This window comes from Panthera onca, chromosome D2 (assembly GCF_046562875.1).
Source record: "Panthera onca isolate mPanOnc1 chromosome D2, mPanOnc1 haplotype 2, whole genome shotgun sequence".
Classification (NCBI taxonomy): domain Eukaryota; kingdom Metazoa; phylum Chordata; class Mammalia; order Carnivora; family Felidae; genus Panthera; species Panthera onca.
Window position 1 is genome coordinate 58,659,543 of NC_138349.1, and position 27,832 is coordinate 58,687,374.

Consider the following 27,832-nt stretch of genomic DNA (forward strand, 5'->3'; position numbering starts at 1 on the left):
GTAAAAGAAAACAAAACAAAAAGGTGAGAAATTGTATAAGAACCTTGGCATCCAGCTGAGGAGCCAAACTAATACAAAGGAAATAGAGAAAAAATAAGGACTGTGCTATGTGGTATTGTTGGTAAGTGCTACAGAAATTACAGGAAGACTATCTGAAAAGATTTCAGAGAAGAGATGATGCTTGAAATGATCAGACTAGGTCAAAATTTAGACACATAGAGGGAGAGACAGAAGGCATTTGTGTGGCCAGAGAAAGCTGGAGAAGATTCATCCAAGTGGGAACCAGATTAGTGCCTATTGCACACTGGAGTATTTGCTGACACAGATCAAAATATTGTGCTAATAGGCTGTGGAAAAGATAAGTTCTTAAGTTTTAAAGTTTAATTTCTAAAACTAATATTTTTTTTAAAAAAAATTTAATGTTTCTGTAGTTTTGAGACAGAGACAGAGACAGAGAGAGTGAATGGAGAAGGGGCAGAGAGAGGGAGACACAGAGTCCAAAGCAGGCTCCAGGCTCTGAGCTGTCAATGCAGAGCCTGACATGGGACTTGAACTCACAAACTGTGAGCTGAAGTTGGATGCTCAACTGACTGAGCCACTGGGTGCTCCATAAAAACTAATATACTTTCAATAAGAAGATGTGGGGTATGAAGAGAACATGGAGAAAAATATTAGCTTAGATGCTTAAAATCTGGGAGTATATGTGCGTGTATACACATATGCTATATTTATGTGTTATGTAAATACATGCATATATGCGTTAATATTTACATTGTGCATGTCTATATGTGTATGGAGTCAGACTGCCTGAGTTCAAATACTGGCTCTGCTACTTACCAGCCCTATGGCCTTGGGAAAACCACTTAACTTTTCTGTGTATTGACTTCTTAATCTGTAGAATGGGAATAATAACAGTACCCACCTCACAGAGTTGTGGGAATTAAATGAGATGCTATATGCACAGTGCTTAGAACAGTGCTTGGCATATAATAAGTCTTAATAAATCTTAGCTATTATTATTGTTATTATATATGTATACATATATATATTATAATCCTTTTTAAGGTAAAACATTATGGTTTTATGCCTCATATAATGCTTTGTAGTTTACATTTCTTCATAGAACTATATTATATAATTTTTCTCAGATTATTAAAAGTCTTCTACTACAAGATGAGTTTTTAAAGTTTATTTATCTATTTTTTGAGAGAGATTGATAAAGAGAGAGAGAGAGAGAGAGAATATGAGCAGGAGAGGGGTAGAGAGAGAGGGACAGAGAGAATCCAAAGCAGGCTCTGAGCCATTAGCCCAGAGCCTGATGTGGTGCTCAATCTCACCAACCATGAGATCATGACCTGAGCTAAGATCAAGAGTCAGCTGCTTGGAGCGCCTGGGTGGCTCAGTCAGTTGAGCGTCCGACTTCGGCTCAGGTCATGATCTCAGGGTCTGTGAGTTTGAGCCCCGCATCGGGCTCTGTGCCGAAAGCTCAAGGCCTGGAGCCTGTTTCAGATCCTGTGTCTCCCTCTCTCTCTGACCCTTCCCCGTTCATGCTCTGTCTCTATCTCAAAAAAATAAATAAATGTTAAAAAAAATTAAAAAAAAAGAGTCAGATGCTTAACCAACTGAGTCACCCAGGTGTCCCTACAAGATGATTTTTTTAATGACTGTAAAATATCTCAGCCTAAGAAATATTTCAGTTAACTTTAATATCTTATTACTGGACACGTAAGGTTTTGTTTAAAATTTATAACATTTTATTCATTGAACCTTGTTATAACTAAATAATTTTCCCACCTCTGACTATCTCCTTAGACAAATTTCTATAAAATTTCTATAATTGGAATTGTTATATCAAAGAGTAAAAAAAATTATACACTTTTATGTATATATACATATACATAAATATCTCCAATTCTATCACTCTTTGATATCTAGGTAGATAGATAGATAGATCTCTGTATATATCTATTTTCAGGAAATTTGCATCCTCCCCAAGAGAGTATGAGAATGTTCATTTCTTTGTACCCTCAATGACACTGGTCATTATCATGCCTTAGATGTTTTGATTTATTTGATTATGAGTAAAGTTGAACATTTGTTTGTATGTTTATTGGCTAGCATAATAGGCAGTTTTCCAGACCATTGAACATTGGATCAGGAAAACAGGATTCAGTGGACCTTGACATGGAGGGCCTCATTTGTCCATGGACTCCACTTGGCATGAGCACATGGGGTGGGGATGCCAGGAGATAAATGGAACATTCCCAAGACAAACTAACCTGCTTACCAGTTAGTTTACCCAGAACCAGCCTACCTAGGAGATTTGTAATAAATTTTGTGACACTAAAACTATAAAAAGTAATGAAAGGCAGATATGGACTATTCTTAATTTTTTTAAATATTAATTTGGCAAAGTAAAGAAAATATAAATGAGAAACTAACAATCACATACATTAGCATTATTGAGAATTAACCATTTTAGTACATTTGCTTCCATGGACTTATACTAGAATGTTTCTTAATGGGATAAAAATGAAAAAATAAAACAACAAAAAAACCCTCCGAATTTCCTACCTTTGATAGATATGTATAATTTTATCCATTTATCTTATTAAAGTCCTCCAATACATATATACATAAATATGTGTATAAGTGTGTAAAAAATGTATCTTGAAGGGTGAAACCTGTTATTCTGGGGGGCTGAGGGGTAAAGGAACTTTTACTTTTTGTTCTGTATTGATATAAGTATCTTCAAAGAGAGATTATGAAATTCATAAATAGCTTAATTAAAAATGCTTACTACTACTACTAGAATCTTTAGAATTTTTAGTATTTTAAAATTTAAAGACAAGTCTCAGTCTCATTTTCTTTGTTATATAAGCAGTTTATAGTGACTGATGGTCACTATAGGTCACTCTATGGTCACTATAGGTCACTATAGGTCACTCCTAGGGAGCACCTAGGAAGAGGAAACACAATTAATCACAGTTCTGAACAGGAAGTCTATCTCTTCCTGTTATTCCACTGGATTCCCAGTAGATGCTTAGCAAAGAAAAGAATAGTTATTAGTCTGGGCATTTAATGCATATGCTTATCTAGTACAGCCTGGCTGTATTATTATTATTTTTTAAAGATTTTATTTTTTAGTAATCTCTACGCCCAGGTGGGGCTTGAGCTCACAACCCTGAGATCAAGAGTCACATGCTGTTCCAATTGAGCCAGCCAGGCTTCCCTACAGCATGGCTCTATAAAAGTGAAGAAAATTTTTTTCAAGGATTGATTAAGGATGACATGGAGCTGATAAATTTATGTTTTTACCATGAGTCTTATGACAATTTTAAGCTGAGCCTCTTGAGAATTTGTTTCTCAAACAAGAGGTCCTTTCCTTTCATTAATTAGTGTTTAGTAAATATGCAACTTGGTAATAGATCCCTAAGAATTCTGCCATTGGTTAAGATTATTGGATTTGAGAGGCACCTGGGTGGCTCAGTTGGTTGAGTGTCCGACTTTGGCTCAGGTCATGATCTCACAGCTCATGAGTTCAAGCCCCGCATCGGGGGCTGGCTGCTGTCAGCGCAGAGCTCACTTCAGATCCTCTGTCTCCCTGTGTCTCTGCCCCTTCCCTGCTCATGCTCTTTCTATCAAAAATAAATGAATATTAAAAAAAAAAGATTACTGGATTTGAAGTCCAACTTCTTAGTTAACAAAAAATTTGGCTTTTTTAGTAACTAGTTAAATGATTTCAGACAAGTTACTTAACCACTGACATTTAGTTTTAGCTATTATTATTAAGTTCTTACTACAATTAGGCTTTGTGTTAAATGCTCTATTTCTATCATTTATGTAATATAAAGATAAGGAAACTAGGCACATGGAAGTTATACAACTTGCCTAAAGTCTCTGGCAGAACTGGGCTTTAAAATGAAGCAATCAGGGGCACCAGCCTGGCTCAGTCAGTAGAGCATGTGACTCTTGATCTCAGGGTCATGAGTTTGAGCCCCACGTTGGGTGTGGAGCCTACTTAAAATAAAAATTAAAAAACACTATAAAACAAACAAAATAAAACAAATTATATTGTGGAACCACATAACCACTGTTGTCTCCTGCTGCTGTCATTGGAATTACAATTAACAAAGACAAGTATTGATTATGCATGATAATAAGGTTTAGATGGCTGAGTGAAATCAAATCAAATCAAAATGCCTCTCAAACTTCATATTAGTTTGGCTGAAGTTTCTCTTTTCCCAATCAAAATCTCCAACTACACTGTTAATTGGTAACAAAATTAAGAGGTTTGAATTATGTCCTTTTAATTGTGAAATTCTTAATAAAAAAAAAGAGGGGGGCAAAAGGCCTAAAGAGGGAACTTTATAATGGGTCATTTATAAACTAGACAGTCATCCTTGAATAATGAATGATGACTAAGCATCTTTTGAAGAACTCAGATGAGTGAACACCTCTTCTATGTATTCTTAGAATAAACCTATCTGACCATTTGTGACATTTAAATATATTGAGCTCACAGGTGTCTTGGGCTATCATCTAAATGCAGTAGCAAGTTAAACTGTTATCAGTATTTGGACAGAAGTTTTTATTGAATGCTTTCTGAATTTCATTATCAAGGCATTATTTCTTAGAGTAAAATGTCAAAATACAAATACAAGGATCACAATAGAAGTTGGGTTGATCATGGATGTTTTGAAAAGGAATGATGCCCAACTTCTTTCTTTATGCCGTTTAATTTGGAATCCTTATTTTTAACATCAGTTTTTGTTTTAGGTTGAACAAATCCTGGCGGAATTTAAAGCCAGAGCCTTGGAATGTCACCCTGACAAGCATCCTGAAAACTCCAAAGCTGGTAAATATTTAATAATGTCTGTTTCCCATAAAAATGAATAACATCTAAATCTAAAAAGCTATTGAATAATTACCTAATTTTCTTTTATATATTATGCTCAAACTTATTCTTTCATTCAATGCCAAAGAATGTTTTTTGCACTATTGGATGGTAGGAGGGGAGGAAATGGTGTAGGGTCCTTTCTCCAATAGTAGTCATTTCTCATCCATTTTTCTTTCTGCTGTAACATGCTGCTTCCTGGTTTAAAATTTGTTCACTTTATGCTTTATTTCACCAGCTCTTGAGAGTTAACATGACTTAAGTATGTTTGTAACTAGGTGATTGTCTTGATGAGAACTTGATGTATTTTCTTCTTTTTGGGGAACTGAATATGTCTCTATATGATATATGGTAATATATTCATACTTTTGAGTTTTTTCTTTAGCATAATTTAAATTCCCTTATCATAAATTTTGACATAACTGCTCATGTGTATCTTAGCTTAAAATAATACAGACGGGAGGAGCACCTGGGTGGCTCAGTCGGTTGAGTGTCCGACTTTGGCTCAGGTCATGATCTCGCGGTCTGTGAGTTCGAGCCCCATGTCGGGCTCTGTGCTGACAGCCCAGAGACTGGAGCCTGCTTCTGATTCTGTGTCTCCCTCTCTCTCTGCCTCTCCCCCGCTCATGCTCTCTCTCTCTCTCTCTCCCTCTCTGTCAAAAATAAATAAACATTAAAAAAAATAATAATACAGACAGGGGCACCTGGGTGGCTCAGTTAAGCACCCAACTCTTAGTTTCGGTTCTGGTTAGGATCTCGCGGTTTGTGGGTGTAAGCCTTGCATCAGGCTCACTGCAGTCAGCCTGTCAGTGCAGAGCCTGCTTCAAATCCTTGGTCCCTCTCTCTCTGCCCCTCCCCTGTTTGCGCTTTCCCAATAAATAAATAAATATTTAAAAAAATACAAACATACCATTTATCCTTCTTTAACCTGTCTCCCTCCTGCTCCTCTTTTATCTCTCTCCTTCCTTTTAGAGCCAAACTTCCTGAAAAAGAAGTCCACAGTTTATATCTCTACTTCCTTCGCCAATTTTCAATTTATCCCAGGCTGACTTCCCTCTCACCTTTCTTGGAAATGGCTCTTGTAATAGTCATCAAAGATTTCTTGGCTGCCAAATCCAACATTTACTTTTTTAGGTCTTATCTTCCCTGAGTTTGCCTCAGAAATTGGCACTGTTGACCAGGCCTCCTTGAAACATTCTTTCTTTTAGGTACCAAGATACACACTCATACTTTTCCTCCAACTTCTTGGGCTTTTCTTTCTTTCTTTCTTTCTTTCTTTCTTTCTTTCTTTCTTTCTTTCTCTTTTTAATGTTTATTTATTTTTTAGAGAGAAAGGCAGAGTGTGAGCAGGGCAGGGCAGAGAGAGAGGGACAGAATCCGAAGCAGGCCCCAGGCTCTGAGTTGTCAGCACAGAGCCTGATGCGGGGCTTGAACTCATGAGTGGTGAGATCATGACCTGAGTGGAAGTCAGACTCTTAACCAACTGAGCCACCCAGGCACCCCTTCGGTTTCTCTTTCTGGCTCTGTCGTGACTCCTCTTCTGCCTTAAATTTCCCTCCTAAACTCTCATTTCTGGGCTAACTCCCCACTTTCTCTCTGGAGTCTTTTTTAAAAAAATGTCTTTATTTGTTTTGGAGACAGAAAGAGAGAGAAAGAGAGCAAGTAGGGGAGGGGCAGAGAGAGAGGGAGACAGAATCTGAAGTAGGCTCCACACTCTGAGCTGTCAGCACAGAGCCTTAAGTAGGGCTTGAACTTGTGACCAGCGAGATCACAACGAGAGCTGAAGTCAGATGCCTAACTGACTGAGCCACCCAGGCACCCCAATTTCTCCCTGGAGTCTTGTCCAAGTCTGTGGCTTCAGTCATTAGCTCTTTGCTGATGGCTTTCCAGTCTATCCTTAACTCCGTTCTCATTCTGATCTTTGGACTCTAGTTTTGAGTGTTCTTAGAAATCTTCGTTTGGAGACATTTCAAAGTCACCCTGTCAGAAACTGAACTCATTGTTTTCCTCTCACCCTCTCTCAAATCTTGCTCATCTTTGTGTTTCCCCATCTTAATAAATGGCAACCCCATCCATTTAATTGGTCAAGCAGAAACCTGTCTCCTTGCTCTCCCTTATGTCTACATCTGTTCAGTTACCAAATGCTGATGATTTACTTTCCATGTCTCTCCTGGAGGTCTTTTTCCCTACATCTTCACAGCCCCTAGAGTAGACAAGTAACCATCATTTCATGCCTGGATCCCTACAGCACTCCTTTCATTGCTTCACACTGCAGAGAGTGGATTTCTTTTTAATTATGGAAAAAATAAAATATTTAATATGTACAAAAAAGGTATAAGAATACTATAGCAAATACCTATGTATGCACACCTAGCTTAAAACTTCAACAATGTAGTTGAAGTCTTTGTGTATTTCTTTTGTTTTAAATTTTTTTAATGTTTATTTATTTCTGAGACAGAGAGAGACAGAGCATGAGTGGGGAGGGGCAGAAGGAGAGGGAGACACAGAATCGGAAGCAGGATCCAGGCTCTGAGCTGTCAGCTCGAACTCACAAACCATGAGATCATGACCTGAGCCAAAGTTGGTCGCTCAACCAACTGAGCCACCCAGGCTCCCCAAGTCTTTGTGTATTTCTACCTTGATTTTATCCTCAGGGTAGGTACTGTAATACTGTCTTACATTAGATGATTATGTTTACTATAGGTGCATATTATGGGTTTGTGTGTAGTATGTATATGTATATGATTTTTCTATAAGGAAAATATTTTTTTTTATTTTTTTTATTTTTTAATATATGAAATTTACTGTCAAATTGGTTTCCATACAACACCCAGTGCTCATCCCAAAAGGTGCCCTCCTCAATACCCATCACCCACCCTGCCCTCCCTCCCACCCCCCATCAACCCTCAGTTTGTTCTCAGTTTTTAACAGTCTCTTATGCTTTGGCTCTCTCCCACTCTAACCTCTTTTTTTTTTTTTTTTTTTCCTTCCCCTCCCCCATGGGTTTCTGTTATGTTTCTCAGGATCCACATAAGAGTGAAACCATATGGTATCTGTCTTTCTCTGTATGGCTTATTTCACTTAGCATCACACTCTCCAGTTCCATCCATGTTGCTACAAAAGGCCATATTTCATTTTTTCTCATTGCCACGTAGTATTCCATTGTGTATATAAACCACAATTTCTTTATCCATTCATCAGTTGATGGACATTTAGGCTCTTTCCATAATTTGGCTATTGTTGAGAGTGCCGCTATAAACATTGCGGTACAGGTGCCCCTATGCATCAGTACTCCTGTATCCCTTGGATAAATTCCTAGCAGTGCTATTGCTGGGTCATAGGGTAGGTCTATTTTTAATTTTCTGAGGAACCTCCACACTGCTTTCCAGAGCAGCTGCACCAATTTGCATTCCCACCAACAGTGCAAGAGGGTTCCTGTTTCTCCACATCCTCTCCAGCATCTATAGTCTCCTGATTTGTTCATTTTGGCCACTCTGACTGGCGTGAGGTGGTATCTGAGTGTGGTTTTGATTTGTATTTCCCTGATAAGGAGCGACGTTGAACATCTTTTCATGTGCCTGTTGGCCATCCGGATGTCTTCTTTAGAGAAGTGTCTATTCATGTTTTCTGCCCATTTCTTCACTGGGTTATTTGTTTTTCGGGTGTGGAGTTTGATGAGCTCTTTATAGATTTTGGATACTAGCCCTTTGTCTGATGTGTCATTTGCAAATATCTTTTCCCATTCCGTTGGTTGCCTTTTAGTTTTGTTGGTTGTTTCCTTTGCTGTGCAGAAGCTTTTTATCTTCATAAGGTCCCAGTAATTAACTTTTGCTTTTAATTCCCTTGCCTTTGGGGATGTGCCGAGTAAGAGATTGCTACGGCTGAGGTCAGAGAGGTCTTTTCCTGCTTTCTCCTCTAAGGTTTTGATGGTTTCCTGTCTCACATTCAGGTCCTTTATCCATTTTGAGTTTATTTTTGTGAATGGTGTGAGAAAGTGGTCTAGTTTCAACCTTCTGCATGTTGCTGTCCAGTTCTCCCAGCACCATTTGTTAAAGAGACTGTCTTTTTTCCATTGGATGTTCTTTCCTGCTTTGTCAAAGATGAGTTGGCCATACGTTTGTGGGTCTAGTTCTGGGGTTTCTATTCTATTCCATTGGTCTATGTGTCTGTTTTTATGCCAATACCATGCTGTCTTGATGATGACAGCTTTGTAGTAGAGGCTAAAGTCTGGGATTGTGATGCCTCCTGCTTTGGTCTTCTTCTTCAAAATTACTTTGGCTATTCGGGGCCTTTTGTGGTTCCATATGAATTTTAGGATTGCTTGTTCTAGTTTCGAGAAGAATGCTGGTGCAATTTTGATTGGGATTGCATTGAATGTGTAGATAGCTTTGGGTAGTATTGACATTTTGACAATATTTATTCTTCCAATCCATGAGCAGGGAATGTCTTTCCATTTCTTTATATCTTCTTCAATTACCTGCATAAGCTTTCTATAGTTTTCAGCATACAGATCTTTTACATCTTTGGTTAGATTTATTCCTAGGTATTTTATGCTTCTTGGTGCAATTGTGAATGGGATCAGTTTCTTCATTTGTCTTTCTGTTGCTTCATTGTTAGTGTATAAGAATGCAACTGATTTCTGCACATTGATTTTGTATCCTGCAACTTTGCTGAATTCATGTATCAGTTCTAGCAGACTTTTGGTGGAGTCTATCGGATTTTCCATGTATAATATCATGTCATCTGCAAAAAGCGAAAGCTTGACTTCATCTTTGCCAATTTTGATGCCTTTGATTTCCTTTTGTTGTCTGATTGCTGATGCTAGCACTTCCAGCACTATATTAAACAACAGTGGTGACAGTGGGCATCCCTGTCGTGTTCCTGATCTCAGGGAGAAAGCTCTCAGTTTTTCCCCGTTGAGGATGATGTTAGCTGTGGGCTTTTCATAAATGGCCTTTATGATCTTTAAGTATGTTCCTTCTATCCCGACTTTCTCAAGGGTTTTTATTAAGAAAGGGTGCTGGATTTTGTCAAAGGCCTTTTCTGCATCGATTGACAGGATCATATGGTTCTTCTCTTTTTTTTTGTTAATGTGATGTATCACGTTGATCGATTTGCGAATGTTGAACCAGCCCTGCATCCCAGGAATGAATCCCACTTGATCATGGTGAATAATTCTTTTTATATGCTGTTGAATTCGATTTGCTAGTATCTTATTAAGAATTTTTGCATCCATATTCATCAGGGATATTGGCCTGTAGTTCTCTTTTTTTACTGGGTCTCTGTCTGGTTTAGGAATCAAAGTAATACTGGCTTCATAGAATGAGTCTGGAAGTTTTCCTTCCCTTTCTATTTCTTGGAATAGCTTGAGAAGGATAGGTATTATCTCTGCTTTAAATGTCTGGTAGAACTCCCCTGGGAAGCCGTCTGGTCCTGGACTCTTATTTGTTGGGAGATTTTTGATAACCGATTCAATTTCTTCGCTGGTTATGGGTCTGTTCAAGCTTTCTATTTCCTCCTGATTGAGTTTTGGAAGAGTGTGGGTGTTTAGAAATTTGTCCATTTCTTCCAGGTTGTCCAATTTGCTGGCATATAATTTTTCATAGTATTCCCTGATAATTGTTTGTATCTCTGAGGGATTGGTTGTAATCATTCCATTTTCATTCATGATTTTATCTATTTGGGTCATCTCCCTTTTCTTTTTGAGAAGCCTGGCTAGAGGTTTGTCAATTTTGTTTATTTTTTCAAAAAACCAACTCTTGGTTTCGTTGATCTGCTCTACAGTTTTTTTAGATTCTATATTGTTTATTTCTGCTCTGATCTTTATTATTTCTCTTCTTCTGCTGGGTTTAGGCTGCCTTTGCTGTTCTGCTTCTATTTCCTTTAGGTGTGCTGTTAGGTTTTGTATTTGGGATTTTTCTTGTTTCTTGAGATAGGCCTGGATTGCAATGTATTTTCCTCTCAGGACTGCCTTCGCTGCATCCCAAAGCGTTTGGATTGTTGTATTTTCATTTTCGTTTGTTTCCATATATATTTTAATTTCTTCTCTAATTGCCTGGTTGACCCACTCATTCATTAGTAGGGTGTTCTTTAACCTCCATGCTTTTGGAGGTTTTCCAGACTTTTTCCTGTGGTTGATTTCAAGCTTCATAGCATTGTGGTCTGAAAGTATGCATGGTATAATTTCAATTCTTGTAAACTTATGAAGGGCTGTTTTGTGACCCAGTATATGATCTATCTTGGAGAATGTTCCATGTGCACTCGAGAAGAAAGTATATTCTGTTGCTTTGGGATGCAGAGTTCTAAATATATCTGTCAAGTCCATCTGATCCAATGTATCATTCAGGGCCCTTGTTTCTTTATTGACTGTGTGTCTAGATGATCTATCCATTTCTGTAAGTGGGGTGTTAAAGTCCCCTGCGATGACCACATTCTTATCAATAAGGTTGCTTATGTTTATGAGTAATTGTTTTATATATTTGGGGGCTCGGGTATTTGGCGCATAGACATTTATAATAGTTAGCTCTTCCTGGTGGATAGACCCTGTGATTATTATATAATGTCCTTCTTCATCTCTTGTTACAGCCTTTAATTTAAAGTCTAGTTTGTCTGATATAAGTATGGCTACTCCAGCTTTCTTTTGGCTTCCAGGAGCATGATAAATAGTTCTCCATCCCCTCACTCTCAATCTAAAGGTGTCCTCAGATCTAAAATGAGTCTCTTGTAGACAGCAAATAGATGGGTCTTGTTTTTTTATCCATTCTGATACCCTATGTCTTTTAGTTGGCACATTTAATCCATTTACATTCAGTGTTATTATAGAAAGATATGGGTTTAGAGTCATTGTGATGTCTGTATGTTTTATGCTTGTAGTGATGTCTCTGGTACTTTGTCTCACAGGATCCCCCTTAGGATCTCTTGTAGGGCTGGTTTCGTGGTGACAAATTCCTTCAGTTTTTGTTTGTTTGGGAAGACCTTTATCTCTCCTTCTATTCTAAATGACAGACTTGCTGGATAAAGGATTCTCGGCTGCATATTTTTTCTGTTTAGCACACTGTAGATATCGTGCCAAGCCTTTCTGGCCTGCCAAGTTTCAAAGGAGAGATCAGTCACGAGTCTTATAGGTCTCCCTTTATATGTGAGGGCACGTTTATCCCTTGCTGCTTTCAGAATTTTCTCTTTATCCTTGTATTTTGCCAGTTTCACTATGATATGTCGTGCAGAAGATCGATTCAAGTTACGTCTGAAGGGAGTTCTCTGTGCCTCTTGGATTTCAATGCCTTTTTCCTTCCCCAGTTCAGGGAAGTTCTCAGCTATAATTTGTTCAAGTACCCCTTCAGCACCTTTCCCTCTCTCTTCCTCCTCTGGGATACCAATTATGCGTATATTATTTTTTTTTAGTGTATCACTTAGTTCTCTAATTTTCCCCTCATACTCCTGGATTTTTTTATCTCTCTTTCTTTCAGCTTCCTCTTTCTCCATAACTTTATCTTCTAGTTCACCTATTCTCTCCTCTGCCTCTTCAAGCCGAGCCATCGTGGTTTCCATTTTGTTTTGCATTTCGTTTAAAGCGTTTTTCAACTCCTCGTGACTGTTCCTTAGTCCCTCGATCTTTATGGCAAGAGATTCTCTGCTGTCCTGTATACTGTTTTCAAGCCCAGCGATTAATTTTATGACTATTATTCTAAATTCACTTTCTGTTATATTATTTAAATCCTTTTTGATCAGTTCATTAGCTGTTGTTATTTCCTGGAGATTCTTCTGAGGGGAATTCTTCCGTTTGGTCATTTTGGAGAGTCCCTGGCGTGGTGAGGACCTGCAGGGCACTTCCCCTGTGCTGTGGTGTATAACTGGAGTTAGTGGGCGGGGCTGCAGTCCGACCCGATGTCTGCCCCCAGCCCACTGCTGGGGCCACAGTCAGACTGGTGTGTGCCTTCTCTTCCCCTCTCCTAGGGGCGGGATTCACTGTGGGGTGTTGTGTCCCGTCTGGGCTACTTGCACACTGCCAGGCTTGTGTTGCTGGGGATCTGGCGTATTAGCTGGGGTGGGTAGGCAAGGTGCAGGGGGGCTGGAGGGGCAGGCTTAGCTCGCTTCTCCTTAGGTGATCCACTTCAGGAGGGGCCCTGTGGCAGCGGGAGGGAGTCAGATCCGCTGCTGGAGGTTTGGCTCCGCAGAAGCACAGAGTTGGGTGTTTGCGCGGAGCGAGCAAGTTCCCTGGCAGGAACTGGTTCCCTTTGGGATTTTGGCTGGGGGATGGGCGGGGGAGATGGCGCTGGCGCCTTTGTTCCCCGCCAAGCTGAGCTCTGCCGTCTGGGGGCTCAGCAGCTCTCCCTCCCTTTGTCCTCCAGCCTTCCCGCTTTCCGAGCAGAGCTGTTAACTTATGACCTCCCAGACGCTAAGTCGCGCTTGCTGTCGGAACACAGTCTGTCCGGCCCCTCGGCTTTTGCCAGCCAGACTCGGGGGCTCTGCTTGGCCGGCGAGCCGCCCCTCCGCCCTGGCTCTATAAGGAAAATATTATGATTAAGACCTATCTTAATCCACATTGCACAAATGATAAAACCCAAACTCCTCTTCATTAAAAAATTTTTTCCTTTATCTCTTTTTAAAGTTTTTATTTATTTACTTTGAGAGAGAGAAAGTGTGAGCAGGGGAGGGGCAAAGAGAGACAGGAGAGAGTGAGAATCCAAAGCAGGCTTGCACTGCTAGCGTGGAGCCTGATGCAGGGGCTTGAACTCACGGACCATGAGATCATGACCTGAGCTGAAGTTGGATGCTTAACCGACTGGCTTAACCACCTTAGCCACCCAGGTGCCCCAATTTTCTTTTATCTTAAGTTTCTTTATTAATTTTCTCTAGAAATCATTGATCCTTTTGATTTGTATAAATAGGCCATTTTCCAATATATCAAGTCATTTTTGTTATACTTTTTAAAAATTGAAAAAATTATTTTATTATTATTATTATTATTATTATTATTTTGAGAGAGAGAGAGAGAGCAGACAAGAATGGGAGAAGGGCAGAGGGAGAGAGAGAGACAGTCCCAAGCAAGCTCCACATTCAGCATGGAGCCTGATGTGGGGCTCGATCCCACGACCCTGAGATCATGACCTGAACTGAAATCAAGAGTCAGGTGCTCAACCAACTGAGCCACCCTAGTGCCCCATTTTTTGTTATATGACTTTTGCCCTTTTTATTGAGGCACAATTTGTTTAAGGCAATGTGAAGAAACTGTAAGTATAAACTTGATAAATTTGTGTCTACATATTACCAGTTTAACTGCTGCTCAGATGGATGTAGAACATTTCTGGCACCCAGGAGTCCCTTTTTACATCCTGTTCAAAGTCAGTATCCTCTCCCATTTTTGGATCTCTATTTCATTGACGAGTTTTGCCTAGTTTTGAATTTCATATAAATGGAGTCATACAGTATATACTCTTTTGCTTTACATTATGTCTGTGATAGTTGCCCATTCTGTACTTGCAGCAATAGTTCATTCTATGTAATTGCTGGGTCTTTAGGTACAAGCCCCTTCATGTTGTGCTTCCTGACTCCTTTGCATCTCTCCATTTTCATTTTCTCTCTACTACCATGCCTAAAATCCCATGTTTCAGCCACACAGAACTACCTTGATTCCTCAATATGCCTTGTTTTCCACTCTTCAGAACTTTATGCCTGCTTCTTCCTCTGTCTGGCTCCCTGTGAGGCCTGCACACCTCTCCACCTTGCTTTGATTGGTTAGCTCATGCTCTTGTGTCAGGTTTCAGCGTAGTCATGATTTCCTCTGGGAAGTTATGTGTGCCCCAGTTACCCAGAGCACACTGTACGTCAGGCAGCAAACCGTGTATCACACCATCTCCTTGTTGCCTATTTGCTTATTAGTCATACTGAAAGCTCAGTGAGGCAGGCCTCCTGCTATCTTGTTCACAGTAATATGCCCCACACCTCGCAGAGCACCTACCATGGAGGACACCTCCTTTGTGCAAATCATTTATTGAATGAGTGAATGAATAAATTTCATGAACATTTCTTTAGGAGACATATTAATTACCTCTTTGAACCGGAGTTAGTATTAAGATAGATGCCCTGACGTAAAAGTATAAAAATTTGACAAAAACTTAAAAACAACTACCACCCCAGGTTATTCTTTAACTGGGTTCTTTTCCAATAAAGCGTGGCTTTGAGTTGTTTCTCTGTCCCTGGCAAACAATTTCTGTTTGGGGTACATGATGAATCACTGTGCAATCATTGCCATTTCTGGTTACCATAGTGATGGGAATTTTCACGTACGGGCTACCTCAAGGCTTCTTGTTCAGAGAAACACTGAACTGTAAATATTGTTTAAAATGAAAGGTACACAGACATCAATATCTTCCCCTGTCGGGCTTGTAGTTGATAGATGATTCAATCTTTGGGTAGAAATTGTTTTCAAGTCTGTTTAAGCATCCATTTACTCAATTTAGATTAATATGACCTTCTGAAAATTTAAGTGGTTCTTTATACTTGAAGAAGGATTAAGAATACTGATAAAAATATTGTAAAATGTTAAACAAAAATTCATCCGGTGCTGAATTTTAGTTTGACAGAAATTCAGAATACATTAGGCAGATTTTGAAACATATTTCATTAAGGTGAAAGTTTATAGAGCAACTACATTGTACTTGTATGTACACCTTTCTGGTTCATTAAGTGTAGTCTTAATCATTTCCATTACTAATTACTAATTTGTTATCATGATGGAGTAGTAGATATGGAGCACAATCTTGTCTGTCTGGATTGCTCCTAGCTCCCACTTATGAGCTAGTTGAACTTGGACAATCTCTTTGAGCCACAGTGTTCTAATAGGAAAAATGGGTAGACTAAGAACATTATTGCTTCATGCACCTGATGTGGAGACTAACATTCCCGAGCATGCAGGAATAGCTCAGTGAATGTTGGCAATTGTGACCCACTGGACTTTCTTTAGTTGTTGTTTTTTTTAAATGCAGGATTCCAAGATAAAAATTTAATAGAATGAGATAGTTTTCTTTTTTGTAAGTAAACATTACATCTTTCTCCTTTTCATTCTTTCTTTTTTTTAATTCTAAATCAAAGGCTTTTAGGTTTTGAGAAATCCCTTCTCCTCTTCAGGTGGGGGTGATGTAGGCAGGACCAGTTATGCTATAGACATTGTGTCACTGAGCGCAAACGCTCCTGGCTGGTGTTCATGACAGTCCTGTGTGTACACGTGACAGTAACTGTTCCAGGCCAATGCTTTATTAACTTCTCTCTGACCTTGAAGAAGGGGATTTCAGACTGAATTAAAGATCTGTGAAATGGTATTTTTGTTATTGATTTGTAGGCTTCAAAAACATTGGGGTATTTGAAGGAGAGCTCCTTGTCCTTGCTAACTGATATCTTCTCATGTCTCCATGCTTTCCTACTTTAAAAACTCTTTATTGCTTTTTTATCTGTGAATAAAAATAACATACAGTAATAAATAATGTTGAAAGTGAAAGTCCTCTCTTATCTCTCCCTAGCAGAGAAACACTATTAACAGTCGTGTATTTTCCTCCAGATTTTTTTCAAGGTATGTTCTGATATTATATTTTTATTATTATTTTTCAAGTAATTGTAAGTGGCCTACATTTAAAACGAGGCTATAATAATACAAATTCTATTGTGAAATATGAATTTAAAAGAACTTCTGTATTTTCAGAACAGACCTAGGAGTTAAATCAGAATGTCTTTCAAAGGTCCCAGCATCATTTGCTCACGTAAGCTTATAAAATGAGATCTCTCTTCCCAGAACTGGTAAATGTTTATCTTGTGTGATTCATTTGATTAGCTATATATTAAAGGGCAAATATAAACCCAAACTCATTTTTATTAAATGTGGTGGAGAGGATGGAACAAGGAAAGGCCACCTATCAGGAAAGATAAAGTCTCTTTAGCTTTCTGCTTATCAATTGTTGTCAAGGCATTGACATCAGAATAATCCCAAACAGCCTTATTTCATTCTGGAGACTCTGTAAAACAGGTTAACAGTAATGTGCAAAGAAAAGGTGACTCATAGGGGCATCTGGGTGACTCAGTCAGTTGAGCATCCGACTTCAGCTCAGGTCATGACCTTGCAGTTCATGGCTTTGAGCCCCGCATCAGGCTCTGTGCTGACAGCTCAGAGCCTGGAGCCTGCTTCATGTTCTGTATCTACCTCTCTCTTTGCCCCTTCCCCACTCATGCTGTCTGTCTCTCTCCCAAAAATAAATATACATTAAAAAAAATAAAAAAAAATAAAAGGTGACTCATAGATAAATATATAAATCTTTACAACCACTGCTGTGGTAGTAACTGGCATATGCATCTGTGGTGATAATTTAATGAGCTTTTTATTCCTGTTGGAAAAAGTGACATCTTATTTGTACAGTGGGACATTTAAATTGTCGTCAGCAGCAGGAAGGATTACTCACTGGAGTGAGCTGCTATGGCAAGATGCTTTTTATTAGTTTGTTATTTCCCTGTAATTTTCAATAACCCCATCTTTAGGGTCTTTCCTTTAATCTACCAGTTGCTCCTACCTCCAGTGGTGATATTAAGTAGCAAATGACCTGTGAGGTACTGTGCTGTCCAGCTTTGGAGTAGGGTCTTGGAGGGACCCTGCTGTGGCAGGAAGTATGTCTGGTTGTTGGGGGAACACTTAAAGTGGTGGTGTTTGGAGGATGGGGGCTCAGAAATACCAAATCTTTACCACCTGGGGTATAGAAGTATTTCAGTATTTCCAGTACCATCAGTGTTGATGGTACATTTGCTTCAACACCTGTTTGAGAGACTCTTGACTAATTCCAATGAGGTATTTTAAGCACTATCAGAGCAATTTAATTAGTTTCCCCACTGATACTATTAAAATGTTCCTAATTCACGAAGTGTTTGAAGAATATGTGTCATTTCTTTGGTGGTTGGAGCTCAGAAAATAGCACTATATAACATCTTTATTATATTCACCTCAAAATAGGAAACATTCACTCATTGATTCATTGAACAAATACTTTTTGAGCACCTGCTATGCTGTTTCAATGCAAAGGATATAGCAGAGAACAAAACAGATAAAGTCTCTGTTTTCACAGAGTTTGTATGAAGTTTGTATCCCTGGTAGAAGGGATAGATCATAAACAAATAAATACATAATGGCCAAGGACAAGTACTATAAAGAAAGTAAAGTAGGGCAAGGGAGATAAAAGCATGGGGCTAATGGACAGGCATTTTATATAACATAGTCAGGGAAGACCACCTCCACAAGACAGCATTTGTGATGACATCTGAAGGAAGTAAGCCATATGAGTGCCTGGGGTAAAAGTATTCTTTGTGGAAAGGATTGTAAGTGCCAAAGTCCTGCTTGGCATACTCAAGGAGGATCAGGGAAGCTCCTTTGGCTGTATCAAGGGAGATGGGAAAAGCAGAAGAAAATGAGGTCAGAGAAGGAAGAAAAGGTAGAGGGCAGGCAGAGCATGTTAGGCCTACTAGCCATGCCATTTCTCATAAGAATTTTTAGTTTTACTCTGAGAGAAATGGGAAGTTATTAAAAGTCATTTTGAGCAGAGGAGTGATATTATATTACTTGTTTTTAAAAAGGTCTCTCTGACTGCTGTGTAGAAAACAGATTGAGGCAAAGGCAAGGAGATTGGTTGAGAAGCTGGTATAATACTCCAACCAAGAGAAGATGGCGGCTTGAACCAGAGCACTGATAATGGAAATGGCAGCAAGGGGTCAGATCTTGGATATATTTTAAAAGTAGAGCCACTAGAGTTTGCTAAGGGATTAGAAGTGAGATGTGAGAGAAAGATAAAAGTCAAGGATGACTCCAAGTGCACAGATAACTAATGAAATATTTTCTGACCCCCCAAGCAGAATCAATTGTGTCTCTATATTTCTTTTTTTTTAAGTTTATTTAGAGAGAGAGAGAGAGGCCCTTGCCTCTGTATTTCTATCACATGATTTTGAAATGGTTTGTTTATGTGTCTGATTCCTTACTAGACTTTGAGCTTCTGAAGGGCACAACTTGGATCTTACTGATGAATGATGACATTTCATTATCCCTGGAGGTGGAGAAGAAAGTGGAGATTGGAGGGTAGCATCCATTGCAGGAAAATGGAAAGTGTAGGAAGGAAGGGAGTGCAGGAAAATGGAAAGTGCATGAATGGAAGTGGAGAGCACCAGCTGGGGAGCCTGGCAGGTTAGGGTTTGATTTTGTGGCTCCATCACTTGATGGTTTGGGACTTTGGGCAAGTTACATCAACTCCTTCAGCCTTAGATTCTTTAAAATGGGAATAATAATAATAATAATAATATCCACCTCATAAGGTTGTTGTGAAAAAGAAAGAAACTCTGTACTCATTAGTAATTACTTCCCATTTTCCCCTGTCCAGCCCCTGGTAACTATGAATCTACTTACTCTCTCTACAGATTCATCCATTCTGGATATTTTATATCAATGGTATTATACAATATGTGGCCTTTTGTGACTGACTTCTTTCATTTAGCATAGTGTTTTCAAGTCTCATCCATTTTGTAGCATGTTTTAGTACTTAATTTATTTTGTGGCTGAGTGATAATTTCATTAAATGTATATACCACAGGGGCACCTGGGTGACTCAGTGGTTGAGTGTCTGACTCTTGATTTCAGCTCAGGTCATGATCCCAGTGTCATGGAATCGAGCCCCGCATCTCTCTCTCTCTCTCTCTCTCTCTCTCTCTCTCTCTCTCCCTTTGCCCTTCTCCCCCCATTTGCACTTTCTCTCTAAAATAAAGAAATATATATATGCATTTGTTTATTCAACTAACTGATGGAAATATGAGTTGTTTACACTTTATGGTTAGTATAAATAGTGTAACTATGAACATTCATATACAAGTTTTTGTGTGGGTGTATGTTTTCATTTTTCCTGGGTGTATATTTAGGGTTGGAACTTTTGGGTCATATGGTAACTCTATGTTTAACATTTTGATGAACTGGTAAACTGTTGGGTATTTTTTGTTTTGTTTTGTTTTGTTTTATTTATTTATTTTGAGAGAGAGAAAGAGAGAACAGATGGGGGAGGGGAAGAAAGAGAGAGAGAGAGAATCCCAAGCAGGCTCTGCACTGTCAGCACAGAGCCTGACATGGGTCTCAAACCTACAAACTGTGAGATCATGATCTGAGCTGAAATCACAAGTTGGACGCTTAACTGACTGAGGCGCCCAGGCGACCCTGGTAAATTGTTTTTCAAAACAGTTATACTGTTTTACAATCCCACCTGCAATGCATGAGGCTTCAAATTTCTCCACATCCTCACCAACGCTTGTTATTATCTATCTTTTTATTTTAGCCGTTCTAGTGATTATGAAGTGTTATCTCACTGTGGTTTTGATTTGTATTTTCCCAATGACTAATGATGAACATTTACTCATGTGTTTATTGCTCATTTGTATATCTTCTTTGGAGAAATGTCTATTCACTTCCTTTACTAATTTTTAAATAGGCTATTAGTCTTTTTATTGAGTTGTAAGAATTTATATATTTTAGATATACATTCCTCATCACATCTCTAATTTGAAAATATTTTCTTCCATTCCATGGTTTGTCTTTTCACTTTCTTGATGATCTCTGAAGCACAACATTTTCGGTTTTGATGAAGTACAATTTTGTTTCATTTGTTTGTTGCTTGCACTTGTGCTTTTGGTGTCATGTCTAAAGAGCTGTTGCCTAATCCAAGGTCACAAGGATTTACTACCATATGTTTTCTCAGAGTTTTATAGTTTTAGCTTGTACATTTAGATCTATGACCCATTTTATCACTTCTTGGCATTTTGGTTAAGAGCAAATGTAAGTCTATGATCCATTTTGAGTTAGTATTTGTATATGGTGTGAGGTAGGGATCCAATTTCATTCTATTATATGTGGATATCCAGTTGTCCCAGCACCATTTGTTGAAAAGACAATTTTTTTTCCCAATTTAATGATCTTGGTAGTTTTGTAGAAAACAAATTGACTGTAAATTTGAGGGTTTATTTCTGGACTCTCAATATCCCATTTATTTATGTTTAGTCTAATGCCAGTACCACACTGTTTTTATTAGAGTAGTTGTGTAAAAAGTTTTAAATTGGGAGTGTGAATTCTTCCAACTTTATTTTTATTTTTCAAGATTATTTTGATTATTCTGGGTCCCTTGCATGTACACATGGATTTGTTAGGATGAGCTTGTCAATTTTTGCAAAAAGAGGCAGCTGGGATTTTGATAGAGATTGTGTTAAATCTATAGAGCAGTTTGGAGAGTATTACCATCTTAGCAATGTTAGGTCCTCTGATCCATGAATATTGATGTCTTTCTATTTATTTAGATATTTAATTTCTTTCAACAGTATTTTATAGTTTTCAACATGTAAATCTTCCACTTCTTTTGTTACCATTTTTTCTAAGTATTTTATTCTTTTGGATGCCATTGTGAATGGAATTCCTTAATTTCATTTTTCAGATTGCTCATTGCTACTGTATAGAAGCACAATTGATTTTTGTGTATTGATCTTATATACTGTTCTATGGAAAGTTTTAACCTCAGGGGCACCCAGATGGCTCAGTTGGTTAGGCATCTTACTCTTGATTTCAGTTTGGGTCATGATCTCATGGTTTGTGAGTTCGAGCCCTGCATCTGGCTCTGCACTAACAGTGCAGAGCCTGCTTGGGATTCTTTCTCTCTTGTTTTCTCTGACCCTCCCCCACTCACACTGTCTCTCTCTCTCTCAAAAAAAAAGGTGCTGCAATGGAAATAATCCAGCTCCACTAAAGAGAGAGAGAGAGAGAGAGAGAGAAAGTTTTAACTTCATTGAGGAGCAGAAGAGACATTGCAAGCGTTTCCAAAAGGGACATGAATGGTTTCTATTGTATGCCATCTGATCAAATAGATCATTGACAAAGCTACCACTTATCAACTACCTACCATTTTATGTCTTGTGCTTAAAACCTCCCAATACCTTCTTATTGCTCTTACAGCAAAAAACCAGACCAGAATCCTTAGGCCTCTAAAGTCCTGGATGATCAGGCCCTTGTCTAGTCCACAGCCCCATTCTTCATTGTTCTTTCCAGCCCTGTGTCCTCCAGCCACATTGGCATCCTCTACTTTTTCTAAATCACCATGCTCTTTCCTGCCTTAGAGTCTTCATTTACACTGTTCCTCTAGCCTGATCACTGCCCTTCCTCATAACTACCACTAGAAAAGAAGTTTTCTTCCTAGTAGATAAAATTGTAATTTTGAAAATGTTTATAAATGTCAGTCCCACTAAATAGTTCATGTATACTGTTCACACTTGTGTCATTATCACCTGTAACAGCATCTGGCACATCACTGGAGCTCAGTAAAAGGAGTGGCTAAATTGTGAGTCAGGCACTTTACATACATGATCTCACTTGTCCTTATGATTCACTTCACAAGAGGAAACTAAAGCTTTAAAAGGTGAACTGGCTCAAGGTCACACAGTGAGTAAAAAACAGAGACATACTCCAGTGAGATCAGTTTGCTTGGGAGTTTAAAATAACTCCCCCAGGAAAGAAGTGCTCATCTTTTGATTTGTTTTCCAGTGGAGACTTTTCAGAAACTGCAGAAGGCAAAGGAAATTCTGACTAATACAGAGAGTCGTGCCCGGTATGACCATTGGCGAAGGAGCCAGATGTCAATGCCATTCCAGCAGTGGGAAGCTTTGAGTGATTCGGTGAAAACAGTAAGTTTCTCTCCAGGATGATGTGAATTTATGAAGCTCAGGCTTCCCATGGATTAGACCCACACAAGAGCTCAAGAAGTCAGTAAGTAAAGGAGGGAGACCAAGAAGCTTGTAGAATCTGTATATAACTCAGTGTCCACAAACTTCTGTGAGGGAAAATTCAATGGATCAGTGCCAGAAGAGCTCATGACTGCAAGAGCTCATTGGCTGTTTGATTCAATATATACAGTCTTCATTATCATTTATTGTTTTACACATTCTGATAACTGTGCTTCTCAAGTTGCTCATAGAATACTGCTGAATTTGAACCAATGCAAATTCATCTCCTCCATCTTTTTAGTTCATATCAACCCGTTCTCTTCTCAAGGCTTATGAATTCCATAAAACACAGAGTTTGATTAATTAAAGAAAACTGTAAATTATTTTAAGCTTATTATTGTTATAGGTTCTGGTGAAAGAGCCATTGGATAGATACGGAGAGAGATTTCTTAAACCATTGTGTTCTCTTTCTTCATGCTATTAAAAAAACTAAATATATGGGGCGCCTGGGTGGCTTAGTCGGTTAAGCGTCCGACTTCAGCTCAGGTCATGATCTCACGGTCCGTGAGTTCAAGCCCCGCGTCGGGCTCTGTGCTGACCGCTCAGAGCCTGGAGCCTGTTTCGGATTCTGTGTCTCCCTCTCTCTCTGGCCCTCCCCCGTTCATGCTCTGTCTGTCTCTGTCTCAAAAATAAATAAATGTTAAAAAAATTAAAAACAAACAAACAAACAAACAAAAAAACTAAATATAGGGGCCTAGGGTGGCTCAATCAGTTGAGTGTCTGAGTCTTGATTTTGGGTCAGGTCATGATCCCAGGGTCATGGGATCCAGCCCTGCATCAGTCTCTGCATTGAGGGTAGAGCCTGCTTAAGATTCTCTCTCTCTCTCTCTCTCTCTCTCTCTCTCTCCCTCTGCCCCTTCACTGCTCATATGCATGCATGCTCATTCTCTTTCAAAAAAACCCTAAATATAAAAAAATAAGTATAATTACCATGTTATATACTTATTTTGTTCTTACATTGACCTTTATATATTATATAGAAAATACGATTTAAAAATTTTTCTACATTCTCAAGTATGACTTATTATCCAGCTTTTTAAAATAGGGACACTTTTCTATGACATGAGACTTAAAATACACAAGTTACTTTATTATATGTATATTTACTTATTTAAATGCAAGTTAGTTAACATAAGTATAGTATTGGTTTCAGGAGTAGAACCAAGTGATTCATCACTTACGTATAACACCCAGTGCTCATCCCAACAAGTGTTTTCCTTAATGCCCATCACCCATTTAGTTCATCCCCCATGAACTTTCCCTCCAGCAACCCTCAGTTTGTTCTCTGTATTTAAGAGTCTCTTATGGTTTTCTTCCCTCTCTGTTTTTATCTTATTTTATTTTTCCTTCCCTTCCCCTATGTTTATCTGTTTTGTTTCTTAAATTCACAAATGGGTAAAATAATATGGTATTTGTCTTTCTCTGACTGACTTATTTCACTTAACATGATACTCTCTAGTTCCATCTATGTTGTTGCAAATGGCAAGATTTCATTCTTTTTGATTGCCAAGTAATATTCCAGTGTGTGTGTGTGTGTGTGTGTGTGTGCACAAATTAATTTATAGGCAAGTCTTTAGGGACACTTGATAGAATTAGTCTATAAAGGGATTCACATCTCTTAAATTACACCCCTTCAGGTCATTTAGATTTCCTTCTTAACAGTTTTTATTTAAAAAAGACAAGCAAATTGTTTTTTCACTGATAAAAGACCTATAATAGTGAGGGAGAGTCTTTGACATAATGGGGAAAACATTGCAAAACTCTCAAAGTGTATATAGTTGAAAGCCACTCTACATAAAATGTAAACTGTTTTCTTCATCTCATATTGGAATAAGTTATATATTCATGTGATTTGTTTCAAGTAGGTTAATTATTTATGAAGGATTAACCATATGATTATTGAGTATATACACAAAATAACTAGATTATTTAAAAAAATAGTAACTACTTCACATACTCAAAAATAAGAGTTTTTTCCTTTCCATTGTGTATATCCAAAATTCCTTGTTGACACTGACTAAATAAACACTGTTCCACCATCTCCACATAACCATATTTCCATTCTCCTGAGTATGACACATTGTAACTGCAATTGAATTAGTGACCCTTGCTATGCTAATACGTTTTGATTTACAATGTGCTTTTTTTCTTTTTTTGATGATCTACTGAACTCTCTTATTTAATTTTAACCACTAATATCAGATTAGCTGTGGATTTTTCAAAAACTTTTCTCCAAATTTCTCCTTTATATTGCCAATGTCTTTCCTTTAAGTGCTAATTTTCTGTCTCCAAACATGTCATTTCTGCCTTGAATTTAGGTTAACTATGGACTGTTTGAAGTCTTACAATATAATATAATATTTTATTTTATTTTTTGTTTTTATTTTTCTTAATGTTTATTTATTTTGAGAGAGTGTACGTGTGCATGAGGCAGAGAGAGAGGGAGGGAGAGAATCCCAAGCAGCCTCCACACTGTCCTCGCAGAGCCTGGTGCAGGGGTCTATTCCGCAAACTGTGAGATCATGACTTGAGCCGAAATCAAGAGTCAGATGCTTAACCTACTGAGACACCCAGGCACCCCACAATAATATTTTAGATATTACTGGCTGAATCATTTGTCTTGTCAGAAAAATTGAAACAGTATGCTGAGCCAGTATATGGTTTGAGATTTTTTTATTAATGGAACAAAAATGATAAGATGTATATCTTTTTGCTTTAAATCAACGGTGATATTTTTTTCATGTACAGTCCTCTTAGGGCTAAACCTTGTTGTTTTCCTTAAAAAAACTTTTTGTAATGTTTATTTATTTTTGAGAGAGAAAGACAGAGCGTGAGCAGGGGAGGGGTAGAGAGAGAGGGGACACAGAATCTGAAGCAGGCTACAGGCTCCAAACTGTCAGCACAGAGCCAACGCGGGGTTTGTGAGTTGAACTCACAAACCGCGAGATCATGACCTGAGCCAAAGTCGGACGCTTAACCTACTGAGCCACCTAGGTACCCCTAAATCTTGTTTAGGGTGCTTGCTTTTGTTTCTCTTCCTCAGTGAATCCCCTATATCAAGTTTCACATGTTTTGTAACTCATTTAATATACTTTCTATTTCCTCTCATTCTTTTCTGTTCTAATCCTTACAGTCTTTCCTCCACGTGAAAGCCTCATCTGTGTATAACATTTTAGTTGCTGCTTTCGATGTGCATGCATTTCATTTGTTCATCCTTTCACATTCACCATGTAGAAGAATTAACAATTATCATGCTAATATTGTTCACCTTCTAAATAGACCATTGTCTCTCCTTTTGTAGATAAACATCACCATTAGGCTAGCTGGGTTAGGTATGTTATGTATGCCATCTGACAATAAAATGATTATAACTAAAGGTTTAAATTTTAGGTGACATTTAGCTAAAACACATCTGCATGTTTGCTTCCCCTATACATTTATAGATTGTTAAATCCCATAAAACCCCTACCCTTTACATCACCAACCCTGTGTTTCTGCTTTTTATGTAAACAATACAATCCCTCTGGATAGGAAAGAATTGGTGGGAGTAATATTAGTCTGTTGTAGGACTTGAACCCAAGAACTGTGACATCATGACCTGAACCAAAACCAAGAGTCAGATGCTTAACTGACTGAGCCACCCGGGTACCCCATGTGATATGGGTTTTAAATAAAGGGATATGGGGAGAGGTCTTCAGTTATCCCAGCCTTTGGGTCTTGGGGTAATCTGAAAACAGAGACCTTTCTAACTCAAAGGATCTTAGGGAAATTCACTGCTGTGATGCTAAATGGTTTTACCCCAAGGAATCCAGGATATGAATGGTTCTCCCTCTAGTTCTGAAATACATGGCAGAATGGCTTTAGAGTGGCTGTGGGAAAATGGTTGCAGCAAAGCTACAATCAAAATAAAGTGCTGGGAAAGATTCTTATAAACTGTTGTAACTGTCATGTCATATCCATTGCTGTACGTTTTATAAAGAGTTAATGGAAACACATTTTTAGTGAATTGATTGTTTGACAAATTGATTACTTCTGGGAGAGCTTGTTGGGACTGCCAGTTACCCTCACGTGGGTCTATTTGTCTACTGATTGTTTCTGGGTTCCTGGGCTCAGCGCGGTGCCCTTGTGGTGAGTCCAGTTGGCTACAGACTACTAGGGAAGCTTCCTATTATGCCTGGGTGGCTACGCTATCCTCCATCAGATGGGAAACAGTGTGCAATTCAGCACCTTCTGAGCCAGATTAGAAGGCAGTCTGTTCTAATTGAACATTAAACAAAAGCAGAGATTATATGCAAACTTATGCTGCCCTCCAGTCTGTCTATATATCTATATCTGTAACTATATTTTATGTATATGCATATGAATATACATATATTTATGTATCTATATTTGGATATATATATTTACCTTTTAATAGAGTTGAGATCATGCTATTAATGACCACTAATGACCATTGTGGCCTATTATTCATTAACACCATGCCATCAATACTCCCAATTGTATCAAAAAGTTGTGATGAACAGATTTATCTAAAAGATTCCAAGAAGGGGGGCATCTGGCTAGCTCAATTCGTATAGCATGCGACACTTGATCTCAGAGTTGTGGGTTCAAGCCCCATGTTGGGCACAGAGTTTCCTTAAAAATTAATAAATAAATAAATAAAAAGGTCCCAAGAAGGCATTTTACCCCTTTGCACATTCCCTTTCTTCTTGTTGAGGTGCTTCTCCTGGCTCCTGCCTGTGAGGTCAATGTCAGTGCTCCTGAGAGAGGAGATAAGAAATTGTGGTATCTCTCCAAGCTCTTTTAAGAAGCTGTTGCTCTGATGAACCCCTGGCCCCTGCCTAGCAGCGTTTGCTTGGGCGAACCAAGCTGGTCACATCCCCATGCAATACTCAGAGCCTCCTTCCTATGTTGCTTTGTTAAACTGGTAAATAAGGGAAGCTTGGGTCACTCAGTCAGTTGAGTGTCTGACTTTGGCTCAGGTCATGATCTCACCATCTGTGAGTTTGAGCCCCATGTCAGGTTCTGTGCTGACAGCTCGGAGCCTGGAGCCTGCTTCGGGTTCTGTCTCTCTCTTTGTCCCTCCCCAACTTGTACTGTCTCTCCCTCTCT

General features: G+C 38.6%; 1 protein-coding gene across 4 annotated transcripts in view; it reads left to right on the forward strand.

The window, feature by feature from the left end:
• DNAJC12 (DnaJ heat shock protein family (Hsp40) member C12) overlaps nt 1–27,832 on the forward strand; it is a 49,300-nt gene that overhangs the window by 5,595 nt on the left and 15,873 nt on the right. For all 4 annotated transcript variants that reach the window (XM_060642636.3, XM_060642637.3, XM_060642638.3 and 1 more), the window contains exons 2-3: nt 4,780–4,858; nt 22,482–22,621. In XM_060642636.3, the coding sequence (XP_060498619.1) occupies nt 4,780–4,858; nt 22,482–22,621 (219 nt within the window). The remainder of the gene's footprint in view (nt 1–4,779; nt 4,859–22,481; nt 22,622–27,832) is intronic.